The sequence below is a fragment of the Populus alba genome, chromosome 16, assembly GCF_005239225.2.
Source record: "Populus alba chromosome 16, ASM523922v2, whole genome shotgun sequence".
NCBI lineage: Eukaryota > Viridiplantae > Streptophyta > Magnoliopsida > Malpighiales > Salicaceae > Populus > Populus alba.
Window position 1 is genome coordinate 5,856,108 of NC_133299.1, and position 15,130 is coordinate 5,871,237.

General features: G+C 31.9%; 2 protein-coding genes across 2 annotated transcripts; both read right to left on the bottom strand.

Moving 5' to 3' along the window:
• Positions 1–5,280: 5,280 nt before the first annotated feature.
• Positions 5,281–8,598, bottom strand: LOC118050053 (fatty acyl-CoA reductase 2, chloroplastic). The gene is made up of 9 exons (XM_035060281.2): positions 8,048–8,598; positions 7,856–7,959; positions 7,543–7,742; positions 7,320–7,420; positions 6,924–7,137; positions 6,615–6,776; positions 6,430–6,511; positions 5,772–6,169; positions 5,281–5,685 (listed from the first exon to the last, which is right to left on the bottom strand). Exons 1-9 carry the CDS (start codon positions 8,451–8,453, stop codon positions 5,520–5,522), a joined length of 1,833 nt encoding a protein of 610 aa, XP_034916172.1. The 5' UTR covers positions 8,454–8,598; the 3' UTR covers positions 5,281–5,519.
• Positions 8,599–10,888: 2,290 nt separating this feature from the next.
• LOC118050048 (uncharacterized) lies at positions 10,889–14,655 on the bottom strand. The gene is made up of 3 exons (XM_035060269.2): positions 14,356–14,655; positions 12,855–13,193; positions 10,889–11,684 (listed from the first exon to the last, which is right to left on the bottom strand). The coding sequence occupies exons 1-3, from the start codon at positions 14,569–14,571 to the stop codon at positions 11,160–11,162; spliced, it is 1,080 nt and encodes a 359-aa protein (XP_034916160.1). The 5' UTR covers positions 14,572–14,655; the 3' UTR covers positions 10,889–11,159.
• Between the last annotated feature and the right edge of the window lie 475 nt (positions 14,656–15,130).

A 15,130-nucleotide genomic window follows, 5' to 3' on the forward strand; every position in this document is an offset into this window, starting at 1 on the left:
TGTTTTTGATGGCATTAAAATAATTATACTATTGTAAAAAAAATTAAAAATACAAAACTATTCCTGAGTAGTACATTATATTATTTTATTGGTTGAAAAAGTAACAAAGCATATAAGGACAAGTTATAATCAGGCAGTATACCATAAGATTATTAATATATATGAGACTTGACTATTAATAATAGAAGAAGGAAGTTAGTTTATTAAATAAATAAATGGCTGTTAAGTCAGCTTTCCCTTAAAAAAATTCAATTAAAGAAGCTGAGAACAGAAGTAATGCCCTTACGATATGTAACATGTTAGAATACAAATCTGATCCAAGTAAGGGTTGAATTGGTGCAAAGTAAACAAAATATTAATTAGAATACATAATTTTTATGAATTTTGTAATGAATTAATTAAATTATTTTTTACCAAATAAAAAAATTCTTATAAAACAAAATATAAGAAAAAAGATGGAGTAAACTTGGATCCAATGTACTAAATAAATAAGGTAATTGAGAAAAAATTGAACATTCACATCAATTATGTAAAAAAATCAATTTAATTGAACACAATTTCAACAGATTGTATAACAAACTATAAAAATACAATAAGTATTCTCTATAAATCATGGAATATAAAATTATAAGGAATAATATTTTATGATTAATAATTATAATTAAAATTTAGTAAGTTTAGATTAAAAATAATTATAAGAATAATACACACACTGACACATGTATATTTATGCATGTATGTATCTTTTTGTGTATAGAAAACAAAAATTAAAAAAAATAATTGGATTTCTAAATGACTTTCTTGTATTAATTTTGAAATCTGACCCGAGAGGTTAACCTGGAACCCGACTGATCCAAGAATGAAACTAGGCCGAGTTTAAAAAAAAATTGAGGAAGTCACAATTCAACGTGACCTGTTAAAACCCGGTCAAAAACTCAGTTATAACTTGTTGATTATTTTTTTTATTTTTTTTTATCAAAAAAATTGAATCTTTTTAATTTATTAAAAAATAAAATTGATTCAGTAAAAAAAAACCTGGTAATTCAGGCAAAATCCTTTACCTGACCTTGAGCAAGGTTAACTACTAAAGTGGGTTTCAAAACTCTGGTGTCATGTACAAGTTTATCAAAAAAAAGTTTTGTAGTTGTTACCCTCGTTCGATTACAATTTTTTATGGAAATCATTGAATATTTTGTGATGACAGATGTAGAAAATGTTTTTTTATGGAAATCATTGAATATTTTATGGTAATCAATATTTTTTCTGTCAGAAGGTCAAATGAGGGCTATAGTACTTGTCAATGCTAGTATGATGAGGTCTTTTATTTTTTTATTTTTTTAGTTTTTATTGGGAGCGGGCTGGGACGAGGGGCGGAGGAGACAACAGTATTTAAGAGTTTGATCTGCTAGTTTCATGCCAGCCCCCCGTAACGCAACAATATTATTAACTATGGTGGTTGGCTCTTAGGATAAGGTGGTTTTTGCCTTCTTTTTTCATTTTCAAACAAAAAGCAATCAATTTTTTATCTGGGAAAAGAGAAGCTACACGTGAGATCTGTGAGAATCTCATGTCAAAAATTCAAATGATCATTGTCATGATAAAGAAAAGCCAAACGAGTCACAAAACTCAAAGCTCAATAAAGTTAATATTAAATAAAAAGATTTTTTTAAAAATATCAAACTCAAACCATGTAAATCATTGAAATTAATGAATTAAATCATGAGATTAAAACTATGCTGTAAAACACAGACACGAAAGAATTACAAAGCAAGATTCTTAATTATAAAAAAATAAAAAATAAATAATGAGGACTAAATCTTGCATAAAAAATAATGGAAAGAAATGAATTGGGGATTAAATTGAAAAAAAAAATAAATGAAGAAAAAGATAGAAAAGGAGCAATGAAAAAAATGAGGATCAAAATTTGATAGAAATGAATTAAAATTCTAAAAGATAAAATCAAAAAAATAAAATGAATGCAAAGGATAAAAACATTGCAATAAAAAAAATAAGGACCAAATTGGATACAAAAATTAATTAAATTAAATGCATAGGGATAAAATTGAAAAAAATATCTTCAAGAAACATTAAAATCAAAATAAATAGAATCAAAAGAATAATGATCAAACCCAAAACAAATACAAAGTGGAGGATGCAACTTAATTTTTAAAGGTCTAACACAAATTCCAAGGCTCAAGAGATAGAAACAAAGGGTAGGAGAACAAAAATTCATTGCCGTCGAACTACCGCTCGCCTTGCTAAACATGCCACCCCAGCAGCTACGCCACAACCTTGCGTATCAAATAAGACAACGATCAAGTTTTTTCGGCTACCGTAATTGACCTCACTTGCCTCCAGAATAGCATAGAGGACTCTAACGTACCGATTCGTGTGTGACATGCCTCATCATATTTTGCTGATTTATTAATATTTCAATAAGACAAATTACAAAAAAGGGCCCAAGAACATATTATTATTACAAAACAACCATGGCACAAAGACAAAAATGCCCTTTGAAGTTATTTTAAAATTTGAAAAGTAAAAAGGTTAAATATGTAATTTTATTGTACAAAACAAGTAAGGACAAAGAAACCGTTCTCTGCAAAGTCATTTTTATGAGCAACCAAAGATATAAATGTTATTTTACTGTGCAAATAAAAAGAAAAGAACAAAAAAAAACCATTAATGAAAGACCATTTTTTTAAAAAGAAAATCAAGGGCAAAAAAGTATTTTTACTATGAATTTTCAAAGTTAAACAACAAAATTGTCCCTAATCAATCTACAAATGACATTTGTATCCCCTTGAAAAAATAATTTTACCAATGTCATGGTAATTGTTAAGAGCTATGAATTTTTTTTTTTAAAAAATTCAAGGGCAAAAAAGTATTTTTACTATGAATTTTCAAAGTTAAACAACAAAATTGTCCCTAATCAATCTACAAATGACATTTGTATCCCCTTGAAAAAATAATTTTACCAATGTCATGGTAATTGTTAAGAGCTATGAATAATAAAATAATCATTATAATATTTGAATCTATAATGATTCTCCTCACATGTTACAGGAAAGGGCGTGAAAAGAATAATAATAAAAAAGAGGAACTAATATTGATCATATACCCCATATGTATTCCATAATTTTTTTAAACATGTTTAAAAATGAATTACAACTCACGGGTTCAATATTTATTTTATTCTCTTGGACAAATGACAAAGAACTCGACAACAATGTTTGATAGTTAAACTTCAAAAGATGAAGTTATGCAATGAATAGCCCTTGGAAAACTTGCATCCCACCTTCCATTTCACGTTGGAGCTATAATCCCAGCTGTTCTCCTCCATCGTTATATACGCTAGACAAGTAGAGAATTGACCTGTCTTGGAGAATCCCCGCACAACCTCATCTGGTCTTGCCTAGGTGCCTCTTTCTTTTTTCACTCATGATTTTTTTTTAATTGAATAGATAATGTGTTTTGCACTTGAGACAGATTTTACGATAGATTTTAGGGCATGGAAGTTGGTTTAAATTTCAGTCACCTTCATTGATTAAAATTAGGGTTTAAATTTTAGACCTTTTAAAATCTAATTTTTAACCTATTTTCACTATTTAGGAACTTTAATAATTCTATTTCATCCCCAAAACACTCTTTAATCAGACTAGAAACTCAGAATTAAACCAAATAAAATAAAAACTTTTTTGGATTATGATCTACTTTTTCCAACAAGATTAAATGTTAAAATAATTTATATTGAATTCCCTTCTCCAATAAAAACTCATTAATGTCAAGATCAATCTCTTATTATGGTTAGAATGTGATCTGATGCAAAGCTTTGTATCTCCTCCATTTCCTATTAGTCCTCTATAAACTCACAATGATCGAAATGTGAGGAAAATAAAATTTAGTATTAAAATGCAAATATCAAATACTACATAAATTAAATATGAAAATTCTAACAAATTAAGGGATCAAAACATATTTTTTTCCTTGTAAAACATAGGCGCTTCATTGAATGATATTTTTATTGTAATATTAATGGGAGTTATTAAAATTGAACCTAATATGCAAAATTATTATAAAAAAAATTATTATGAATATTCAATGAAAATAAAATATATATTTTATTATAAACAAGATTTTACATAATTTTCATAGATTAATTGTTTTTTTCTAAAATCACATAAAAAATTATCAAGTTATTAATTTTTTTATTGAAACTTGCTTTTTAAATCATAATAAGTTTTTAATTTAAAAATAATATTTATGATAAAAAAAACAAAAAAGTGATGCATGAATAAGTAAAGGGATTTTGGATTGAAGAGATAAATTTTTTTCATTCTTAACTGAAATCATTAAAAAAATTATGAATATTTATTTTAATTGCTTTTATTTTTTATTAAAAAAAGTTGGCTAATAAATAAAAAATATTTTCTTCAACACAAAAAAATATATGAATAAAAAAATAAAATTTTATCTGACAAAATATATTTTCTCATAATTTAAATTATTATTTTTCTTATAAATATCTATTTTAATTATTATAAAATTTAATAAAATTAGATTTTTAAAAACTGAGGCGTATCTATTTTAAACTTGAAGGAAAGCCTATAATGCTGAGTGGTTCCCTTCACTATGATGCGGTACATGCATGTTTGCTCCATGAACCATCACAGAGCACGAACGCACCATCAATAAAAAAAAAACATGACAACTTTTAACAATATATAAAAGGATATTTTTAAATGTTGGGAGGTGTTTTACACTTCACCCAAAGGGTGCAAACACTTTTCATATGCATATTTTTTTTGTTTTGTTTTTCTATTTATTTAGCCAAATATCAAAATATCTCTTAATTGATTTTATAATTAAAAAAAAAAACTATTATGAAAAACCAAAAAAGCTCCTTGACTTTAAGATTTAAAATCTTTGTTTTTGTATTTTCATCGTTTTATTATACATTTTAATTGTTTATAATTTTTTATATTTGTTAAATATCAAATTTACTCTTATAATAATAAAAAAACCATTATATTTCATATTTGAAGTCGGGTTTAAATTTTTTTTATTTTTCAATGATATTTTAGTTCTTTCACTGCATAAGACTCATTTTATCTCAATGAACTTTGTAATAATGACTAATAGGTCCTGTAAAACGATTTTAATGCTCTTCGAAGTTAGTATTAAATTATTATTTTTTAATGGGGAAGCAAAACAATTCATTATACTATTCCAGGAAATAATGCAAATAAGTCCAAAGCTAAGTAATTTTTCAAGGCCAATTAGATTTCGTTAATAATGGATAAAGTGGATATTGGAAAGGACACAGCAAATTTCAATTTGCTGTTTGGTTTACAGTGATGATCTTATATGTAAAAAGGAACAGTATACCTCCCTTTCACGATACTCTCTGTTTCATAAGAAAAAGAAAAAGAAAAAAAGAAGAAGGAATGCTAAGAAGCTTATTATTACAATTAGTTGCAGTGAGTGCTTGACAAGGTTTTGACAAAGTTTCATGGTATTCAGCCACACATTCCTCTCCCCTTCATGACATGCCTCCTTAAGCCTGGGATATGAACATTTGTAATATAATCTCTCCAGTCAATACTTCCCACGTCGAATCCGAATATCCCCTTCTCGTTTTCTGACATTCTCTCCATCAATTTCTGAGTATTGCTATTATCAAACCTGCATTTATACATTTGTTTTTTGTTTTCAAATTGATAAATCTTCAAGGTAGAGAGTTTCTGTTGAATGCTCATATATATCCTTACCTTCCACCATAGAAAGTGTATGGCTCATATATACTGGCCAGGTACTTGGCTTGTTCCACTGATTTTCTGCATATGTTTTCATGTTTTTGTGACAACTTCCTGTCCGATGTGGCCATTCCGGCTAGCCGGCTTCGCTGAGTGACATACCTCCAAAGATGAGCAGAGAACTCTTCCATGGAGCTGAAGAGCTTCATTGAGGGAACATGGATTGCTCGGCCATTTGAGTCCATGTATGGAGAGGAATTGTAGTGTTCATGGAGCAACGTAGCCAGGTCCTGGAAAACAAGAGGATTTACAACAGATGAAGCGATCTGGTAGACATTGATGTCTGGTTTTTGCTCCATTCCATGCCAAGCCATTGCTGCCAATGTTGCATTAACCACCATATCTGCTGGAACCTTCAACCGACAATTTTGACAGAGCAGCAACTCTTCGTGAGTACTTTCAATAACCCATCACAAAAACAGGAAGAAGAAAAAAACCTAATGTCTAGCCACCTTTGATTTCATTTACCAAATAGGCAAGTCATTTGTAAAACTTAAAAGAACCTTAATCATTTTGAGTTTCTGAATTGTTTGCCATGATCACACGAACTAAACTGTCGACCCAGGCCGATAAGAGAAACAGAGGATTAATTGTGAGATTGAGTGCTAATTACCACATCAAGGACCCCGTTTGGGTCTACTAAAAAACCTGTGAGCTGCCCTTTCCCGTAGTACAAAACAATAGGATCCATCATCCTGAGACGAAATGTCGAAGAGAATGAATGAGACAATTAGCTCAGAATTACATATATTGAAGCGTTCAAATTGATGTGATGCTAATGGGTTGAATGAAGGCTACCTGTTCCCTTCCATCCATCCAGGGAATGGCTCCTTGCAAGTGCTCTCAATAACACTAGGTCGAATGACGACAACTGGTATGTCTCCTCTCATGTTATCAACCACCATTTCCCCCATAGCCTTGGTGAATACGTAAGTGTCTTGCCACCCATATTTTCTTGCCCTGTTTTGGTGTCAACTATCATACTTCAAATCGCAATTTATTCATTTCAACTTACCATTTATCCAATGATTAGATGGCCAATGGAGTTTATATTCTCCTTTCAAAAATTGAAGAGAAAAAAAAAAACAAGAAGTTGGAATCGTTCACCTTTCTAAACCCAACTCTTTCATCTTTTGAGCCACTTCATTTTCTTGAAAAGCTTCCTTGGAATCCAAGGCCAGATTCATTTCATGCTCGATATCCAATGCGGGTGCAAATCTTGGCGTGCTCTCAGAGATGATTAAGTTTTCCCTTGCTATACAGTCTCCAAAAAGGAATGGCTTCTCCATAATTCTTCCTTGTCTTTGTCCATTAACATAAGCTGTAACAAAAAGATAACCAAAATGGAACAAATTCTGGAAATTGGAAGCTCAGAATATTACTTGTCTAACACAAAACGAAAGGCTATGCAAGAAATTTAGATTCTTTAGGCAGGCAAGGCCATTAAAGATTGTCTAATTCATAATTAGAAATCCCTTCTGAAAAACAAATTTAGTACTTGACCTGTTGATACTTGTAAGAAAAGCTTGAGTTTCTGGCACTTCTTTGCAAAGCTCATGAGGTGGCAAGTTCCTCGTGTGTTGACATCAATAGCAACATCATACCTGCATTTCCACAACGTCACAATGCAATAGCAGAGCATATATATATATATATATATATAACTTGAAAGCAAATGGTAGTATTAGACAAGATTATCTTTGTAGAAATGGAAGGAGGCCATAACCTTTCGTCAAAAGTTGTATTAGCTGCTGAATTGACGATTATGTCAACTTCATCAGCAATCTTGTCAGCTAAATCTTCTTCTAACCCGAGATTGGATTCGCAGACATTTCCTACCACGGGGACTAGTTTGCTCAACATGAAAGCTTGGTAGGATTTTCCATGGGTTTGTCTGAGACACTTGAACAGCTCTGCGTTTATTATCTAATTACAAACCATAAATTAAATTCTGATTCACCATTTAAAAAAGAGCCTCTGCAATTTGATGAAAAAGTTGGTGACAATTAGGAGGCAGGAAATGATCAAGAGGAACATACCTCGTTTTTCAATCTTGTAATTGCAGCTTCCTTGCTTTCTGCCTTAATCAGAACATATATCTTGCCCACGTCAGGCATGGTCCTTAAAATCTTCTCGATAAGAACTGCAAGTTTTAGCATAAGCTACATTTTGATTATCATCAAACGAAGAAAAAAATGAGGGCAAAGAATATTTTAATTATAACACCATACCTTTGGCTAGAAAGCCAGTTGCACCACTAATGAAGAACCCTTTCCCTCTAAGATATTTGACAATGCCAATACCATCTTGCATCTCCAACAAAGAAGAGCTAGTTGGTCCACCATAAGGCACAAGGTCCTTAACAGCAATTTCAGGTTTCCCCTTTTCATTTGGAGACAAAACCAAGCTTCCTGCATCCCTGACAGAAGCAATATGCTCCTGATCACTAACCACTGCAGATCTTTCTGTTAAAACTGAAGGAAACCCACTAGACCTCATCGCCTTTCCTCCACCACTTTGGCAATATACAGCAACGTTCCTCTTCCTCCACCTCAAAAAGCACCAGTCGCACTTACTGGACACTCTTACCAGTTTAGTGGGTGCCGGTGGAGGAGGATTGAGGAACAGGGACCCCATTTTTTCTGATCAAGTAACAAGAGAATTTGAGGTGGACAAGTAAGGGTGACGAACTAACGATGTTTTGCAGTTAAAGAAATGGTTGGCTTGAAACCTTAGCTAATATCTATCAAAGCAAGAACAGAAAGAAAAACTAGTAAACTAACTAAGCTCTATAACATAAAGATGGCATACGTTTTGGATTGGTTTGGTTCAAGGGAAAAGGAGAAGAGGGTTAGGTATATAAATTTCAATAACAGTGTTTTTATAGGAGAAATTCTCCACGAGAGCTCTCTTTTTGCCACCCCTTCACATCTACCACCATTGGACTAAGATGGCGGGAGTTCTCTTTGATCCCTCATTTAATTAGTAATTCTTGTTCAGAAAATGTAGTTTTGCATTAATGTTGTTTTGGTTAAAGTTGGTCATAATTAAGTTCTTTATGAAAGAAAATAAAGAGAGGAAAGGGTGTGTATATGGGCAGTGAACAAGTGCCAGGCTTAGATTGGACCTGCCATTGAATTTTTGAGTTTTTTTTCTTCATTAAACCTTCTAATCCAAGTCCTCGATGGCTAAATTAATGGTTGAAAACGAAAGGATCCCAATATTATGGAAATTTTATTGAGCATATATAGTTCATAGGTCCACTGCATTTGATATATTTGTATAGTTCTATAGACCATAAACAATGGGCAAAGGCTAGATCCGAAGCTCTTCATCTGCAAAATACCAACAGAAGCTTGTTGATGATTTTAATGCTGCATGACTAGTTTGCCAGATTTTCCCATGAACAGTCAAGCCCAACCCATAAAATTCCGGTCGTATAACTGAATTTCAGGCATGATCTATGGCAAAGGTGTTATTATTTAAAAAAAAAAAAAACCTCGTGAGTTCAGTAGGGTGGACATAGTATTATTTATTCCTTGTCAAGGGTCAATATGATTTTCCAATCAGTGACTAAGATTTCTAGATTTGAGAAAAATAATCAATAATATCAATGAAGAAAATACTGCATAAAATAAACTGCAGGCTTGCATACCATAAATTGATCACTATGAATAGTCAAGCTTCCACAAAAACTCTGGTTACCAACAAATTCCATTAAAAGTGAATTAATCATCATCATTTTATAAATTAACAAGGTTTTTTTTATATTAGGATTTGTGTTATTTATTTATTTATTCTTTTATCTCAGTTTCATCACTGTTTTGCAGAATGATTAATTTAGGTTAGTTTAATCTTTTTTAGGATAATTTTGGAATTGAGTTATGAAATATTTTCTAGTTGCTTTTTATTTGATTGTTTTATTTGTATAATCTGGATCACAGAGTTTGGGTATGCTTTGTTTTTTTCAGTTCTTGTTTTTTTTAATTATTATTTTAAAATTTTATCTTTTAATTTTTTTAACTTTTATTTTATTTTATTTGCAGCAGTGACATGACCTGGCTAGCATATTTTGCATTAAATTATTTAACGCATAAAAAGTTAAGATAATTATCTCATACAACTTGGATTAAATTACACCTCCAAAAGAATCCGGTTTATAAAAAGAGAAAAAAAAATCTTAGAAATATAACGAGCTATTACTAAGAGTTAAAGTTTTTGAAAATCATTTATTGAAATGACATGCTAAAAAATACAAAATTCAACTATATGGAGTCTAGTAGTTTTGCCTAGGAAATTAATTAAATACGACCAAATGAACATTAAATTGGATTTCCTTTTCTCCTATTTTCAAGCACTTTACCTTCTATTGTATATAATTACAAAATCGCCACTTTTTATTTAAAAATTCTTTAAAATAAAATAACTCTTTTCTAATCTAAAACTCAAAATAGCATCGTATTTATTTAATCCATTATTTCTTTTTCCCGTAAAGTATGTCATTATGTTATCCATTTGATCTCCATTTTAGTGACATAAGGTAAAACTCAACAATTAATTTGATTCAAAATTGTTTTTTCTATAGAATATAATTTATTATTTATTTTATTACATACATGTCATATTAATTTGTGCTAATTACATGGGTTTGATTTTTTTGTCTTGTGATATTAATATGAATTATTACTGTGAAGTGGGTTTAATTATAATTGTTAACCTAATGTTCTATATTAATTGATTATCTATTATAGATGAGGGTTTCTAAGCGACCCTGCTGAAAATAAGTCCACCTGCGCCACTATATATATATTTCTTGGAGGAGGATTTCATGCTGGTTTGAAAATGTAGATCAACTTATATATATTTTTTTAAATATTTTATTAAAAACTAATTTTTATATATATATTGGATCATTTTAATACGTTAATCTTAAAAATAATTTTAAAAAAAATAATAAAAAAATATTTTAATATATTTAAATATAAAAATCACTTTAAAAAGCACAACTATCCTCTAAATCAGGCAAAAATTCATCTGAGATATAAGAGCTCAAGTACCCCAAAAAAAAAAAAAAAAAGAAGAAGACATCGAGGACTCTCCGTCGAGCAAATATGTATACAATTGTTGGTGTGACTTACAGTCTGCGTGACAAGAACATTCATTACCGGTGGACCTGGATATCGAGTTCTCCTTCAAGGAAACAAAACGTGTGCTTAAGAGTACGTTACATATTTACGCACATATTAAAAATCATCTCTGCTATGCTAGTCGGAGTTAAAGAGTGTATATAAACCACACTTGCAGAAGTATTTGGCTCTGCCATGGCGTAAAAGATGATGATCATCATTGTAATGGCGATCTCCAATCAAGATTCTCCTCCGGACAATCCTTCTGAACTTCTTTAGGAGGAATGAAACAGTCCATGGAGAGTCCAGGTACATCAAATGCAAGATCATCGATTGTCCATGTCTCCTCCATCCGTGTGATCGAAAGACCTTCCTTCAAGTTATCCCCAAACCTTGTGATCATGACACTTGATTGACCGCCATGTGCTATCATCACACCCTCCACTGCCCGATAGTCTTCTATTTTTGTTGCCATTGTGGTTTCCCAGTATGTGGGGTAGGTTCCCGGAGACTGAATTCTGGTTAAGTAGGAGTCTTCTAGATACACCAGGAGGCCATTTTTTTGGCTAAAGTAGCCAAATATTACATGCTTGATCATCTCCGCTGTGCTATCGCTCCGGTCAGCAAGGTCTGCTTGATCAGCAGACAATTTCAGTACAAAACAATCCACGCCTGAGATACACTTCTCTCCCATGTATTGTGACGGAGAGAATACAGCTGATATTGCCATAGGATCTAGTCCCTGCATGAGTTTTACCATCTTGAACGTCAACAAGTTGGGCATTTTATGGCGCTTTATATATATATATATATTAGTAGATGTGGTGTTTTAATTACCAATACAAGTAATGCATTAACTTTTAATCTAGAGAATTGAAAGCTAAGAATATATATATACTTTCAAATGCTAACAGTCAACAATATGAATCTCATGAACTGTTCGAACCATTTAACTATGTCTGCTCCAAGTTACACTCAAACTTCATGTAAGAGGCCATCGCCTCTTAAATGACTGTCTTAGGAGGAAGAATTTTGAATACAACCCTAGCCTTCATGCATTTACTTAGTAATGTTAATACTAGAACACGAACTAAGTTTCTTTTTAGATTCCCAGGAAAAAAAATATGATGAAGAAAATGGGTACTTGTACTGTTTGCATGATGATCTCAAATGAATCACGTGCAGGGAGCTTGTTGGTGCCTGCAGCTTGAGCATCATTGTCAAAACCTACCGGTGTCTATATATCTTCAATAAACAGCTAGCATTGGTTTCGTTTCTGACAAAAAATGATTTAACCGACTCCATTATATGACAAAGGGGAACCAAGATCCGGCATCTTGGGGTGGTTGGATCTTGATTCTGGTGAAATTAGGAATGATATTGAACAGAGGCAATCTATAATCATTTAGTCGCATATATGCTGCACTTGAATAGGGACGCTCTCTGTCTGATAACATCCACATGATGTTATAAAGAAAATCACATAAAATAGTAAACTGAAGTAATTAACACAGGATTATTGTACTCTTTTTCATCACGCAATTCAATGTGTTCATACTGGGTTTTTTTTTTTGTTTTTTTAAATTGTAATTTTAAGATTTAAACGTGAATGAAAATATTTAAACCTGGGATATTAAAATAAAGTGAAAATTAATTTCAAAAATCATATATACATGAAATTTAATGTCACCGCTCATATTTATATGGTTGCCGTATGATATCTACATAAACAGAGACAATATTATAGCCAGGATCGAACTGGTCTTCCTAAATATAGATATAGTCACGAGCCAAGATTCAAAGTTAGGTCACAATTTATTAATAAATAGCCAAAAGGGCATCGATAATTATTACTCTTATTTACTAGACATGCAAAGCAAAAATGAAATAACTCTTGATTAGTACCACTTGCCTGAAGCGCTCGGCGTAGAGGCCGAACTCCACCTTTCGCAGCATGAGAGCCAAGCCAAGGAGTGTGGCGCCAAGCCACATTGCCATCACTACCAGCTACAACTTTATGGCCTTCAACGACTAGCTCAATTAGCCACTTGTTAGGGGCCATTTGCCACATTACAAAGCACCCTTTTTGTGCAGCTGTAGTGACTCCAGCCATAGCTGAGCCACCAAGCTCGTCAACCATGGCCATAGTAACCTTTCCTGTAGCAAAAATATTTTTCACTTTGCCTTGTAGTTTTCGGCAACCGGTTGCTGCAGTGAAGTGTTGTATAATGTATTGAGCTGAGGAGGATACCTGTTGATTAAAGACATTAATTTGTTATGGTTGTCGCTAGTTAGTCTAAATTAATAATTATCAAGTTTATTTAAACTTGCACCAAATATGCACTTGTATATTAATTAAATGTTTCCTTTTCTTTCTTTTTTTTCAATATAGCATATCTCAAAGAAATAAATCTTGAAAACTTTTTGAGTGTCGACGTAGTATTTAAAAAAAAAAAACACTTGTTTTTTCATGAAAAAAAATTGATTTATAATTTTAATCGGAAAAGACTCATACTTGAGAAATACTCAGGATTTTATAATTTATTAATTTAAAATAAATCCTAATCCTTATTTAGGTTGCTGGGTAGACTAAAACCACATCAATAATGGCTGTGCATGTAATTAATGACCAACTATTTAATTTTACCACTATAAATTAATTATTAATCCACTTTTCTGTTTTTTTTTTATTGTTATTATTCTCTAAACTTTTTTCTTGTGCCTTGAGAGGAGATTGAATCGATACTTTCTTTTGGACCCTCTTTTAACTAGTTTACAGTCCTTCTAACTTTAATGTAAAAGATTGAGACCCGCTTTTAAATCATTAATTCTCACAAAAAGTCATCGAACCCTAATTAAATAATTAAATATCAGCTTAAACCCTAATACTTTTCCACATGTACTTGATAGCTATATTCATTACTTGACCCAGAAAATGCAGGGCGTAGTGTCCTTTCTAAGTTATTGTTGAGATGGCAGTGGTCCCACGAACACTGGGCCTGAACTTTTCTTTTTCTTTTTCTTTTTCTTTTCTTTCTGATTCTTCTTCCATTGGCCTAGTGCTTGGTGGGGACTTTGAGGAATCTCAGTGGAGAGCCAGCGAGGGCACTGATCATCCACAAACCAAAACATCACCATTCATTGGTTACTTTCCATAGGCCCAGTGATTCCAACTTTGGTTACTTAGGCTTGGAGCTCCTAAACAGCAAGAACAAAGCGAAAGGACCAAGAACAAATCTAGAAAACCGATTACAGATTCTTTGAGAATAGAGCAAAAAGTCCAGAGAAACCAGATATTACTGCACTTTCCTAGAAAAAGTGCACTGAGAGATCAAAATGGGCTAGATTTACTCCCTTATATGCCAAAGAAATCTAAAAAGACATAGTTTTACACATTCGCATGCATGACATACCTCATTGACGGGCGATTTAGAATGGATGGAGACAGGAAAGAGAGGGCAGCCAAGAACACTCAAGAGGACTTTAAGGTCAGATCTTTTGTTGAAAACAAGATGGAAATGAGTCTTGAGCCAGTTTCTCCATGAGTGAACTTTCTTCTTTGAACAGTTTGTGTTGTACTCTTCATCTTCGTTTATGGGTTCTTCTGATAATGGTGCAAGACGACTCATTTGCTCTCCTTCTTCTCGTTTCTTTACGGGGGAGGGAGGGAGAGAGAGAGAGATGTGAGAGCGGTGGTTATTATGGAAGGAGAATTGGAAAGACGAGAGGAAGTTTACTTAAAGGGAGTCTTTCTTGAAGTATCAACTTTATGCACGCGCTGTTTTGGTGCGTGTTGCTCAATTCTTTTAATTTTGGGATAAAATAAAGGACCAAGGATGAAAAATGAGGCCCCCGAAGAAGAATAATTAGAAGAGAAACACGGGGGATATAAATAATATATTACATTAAAACAATTTAAAAACATAAAAAAATAATTTAAAAAGATAATTATTTTTTTAAAACGTTTTCAAATAAAAAAAACAAATGGGGTTATCATATACCGGATGAATTTGCTTACGCTATATAAAAGAAAATAATTAAGGTAGCTTCTTATCTTGGTTATATTGGCTACATTAATTAATATTTTAAGTATGTTTTCCTGTCAACACTCACTGACGTTGGTTAAGTCAAGATGGAAATTCGATTTGGATAACAAAGCCACCTAATTATGTCTGAACTACTTTTGTT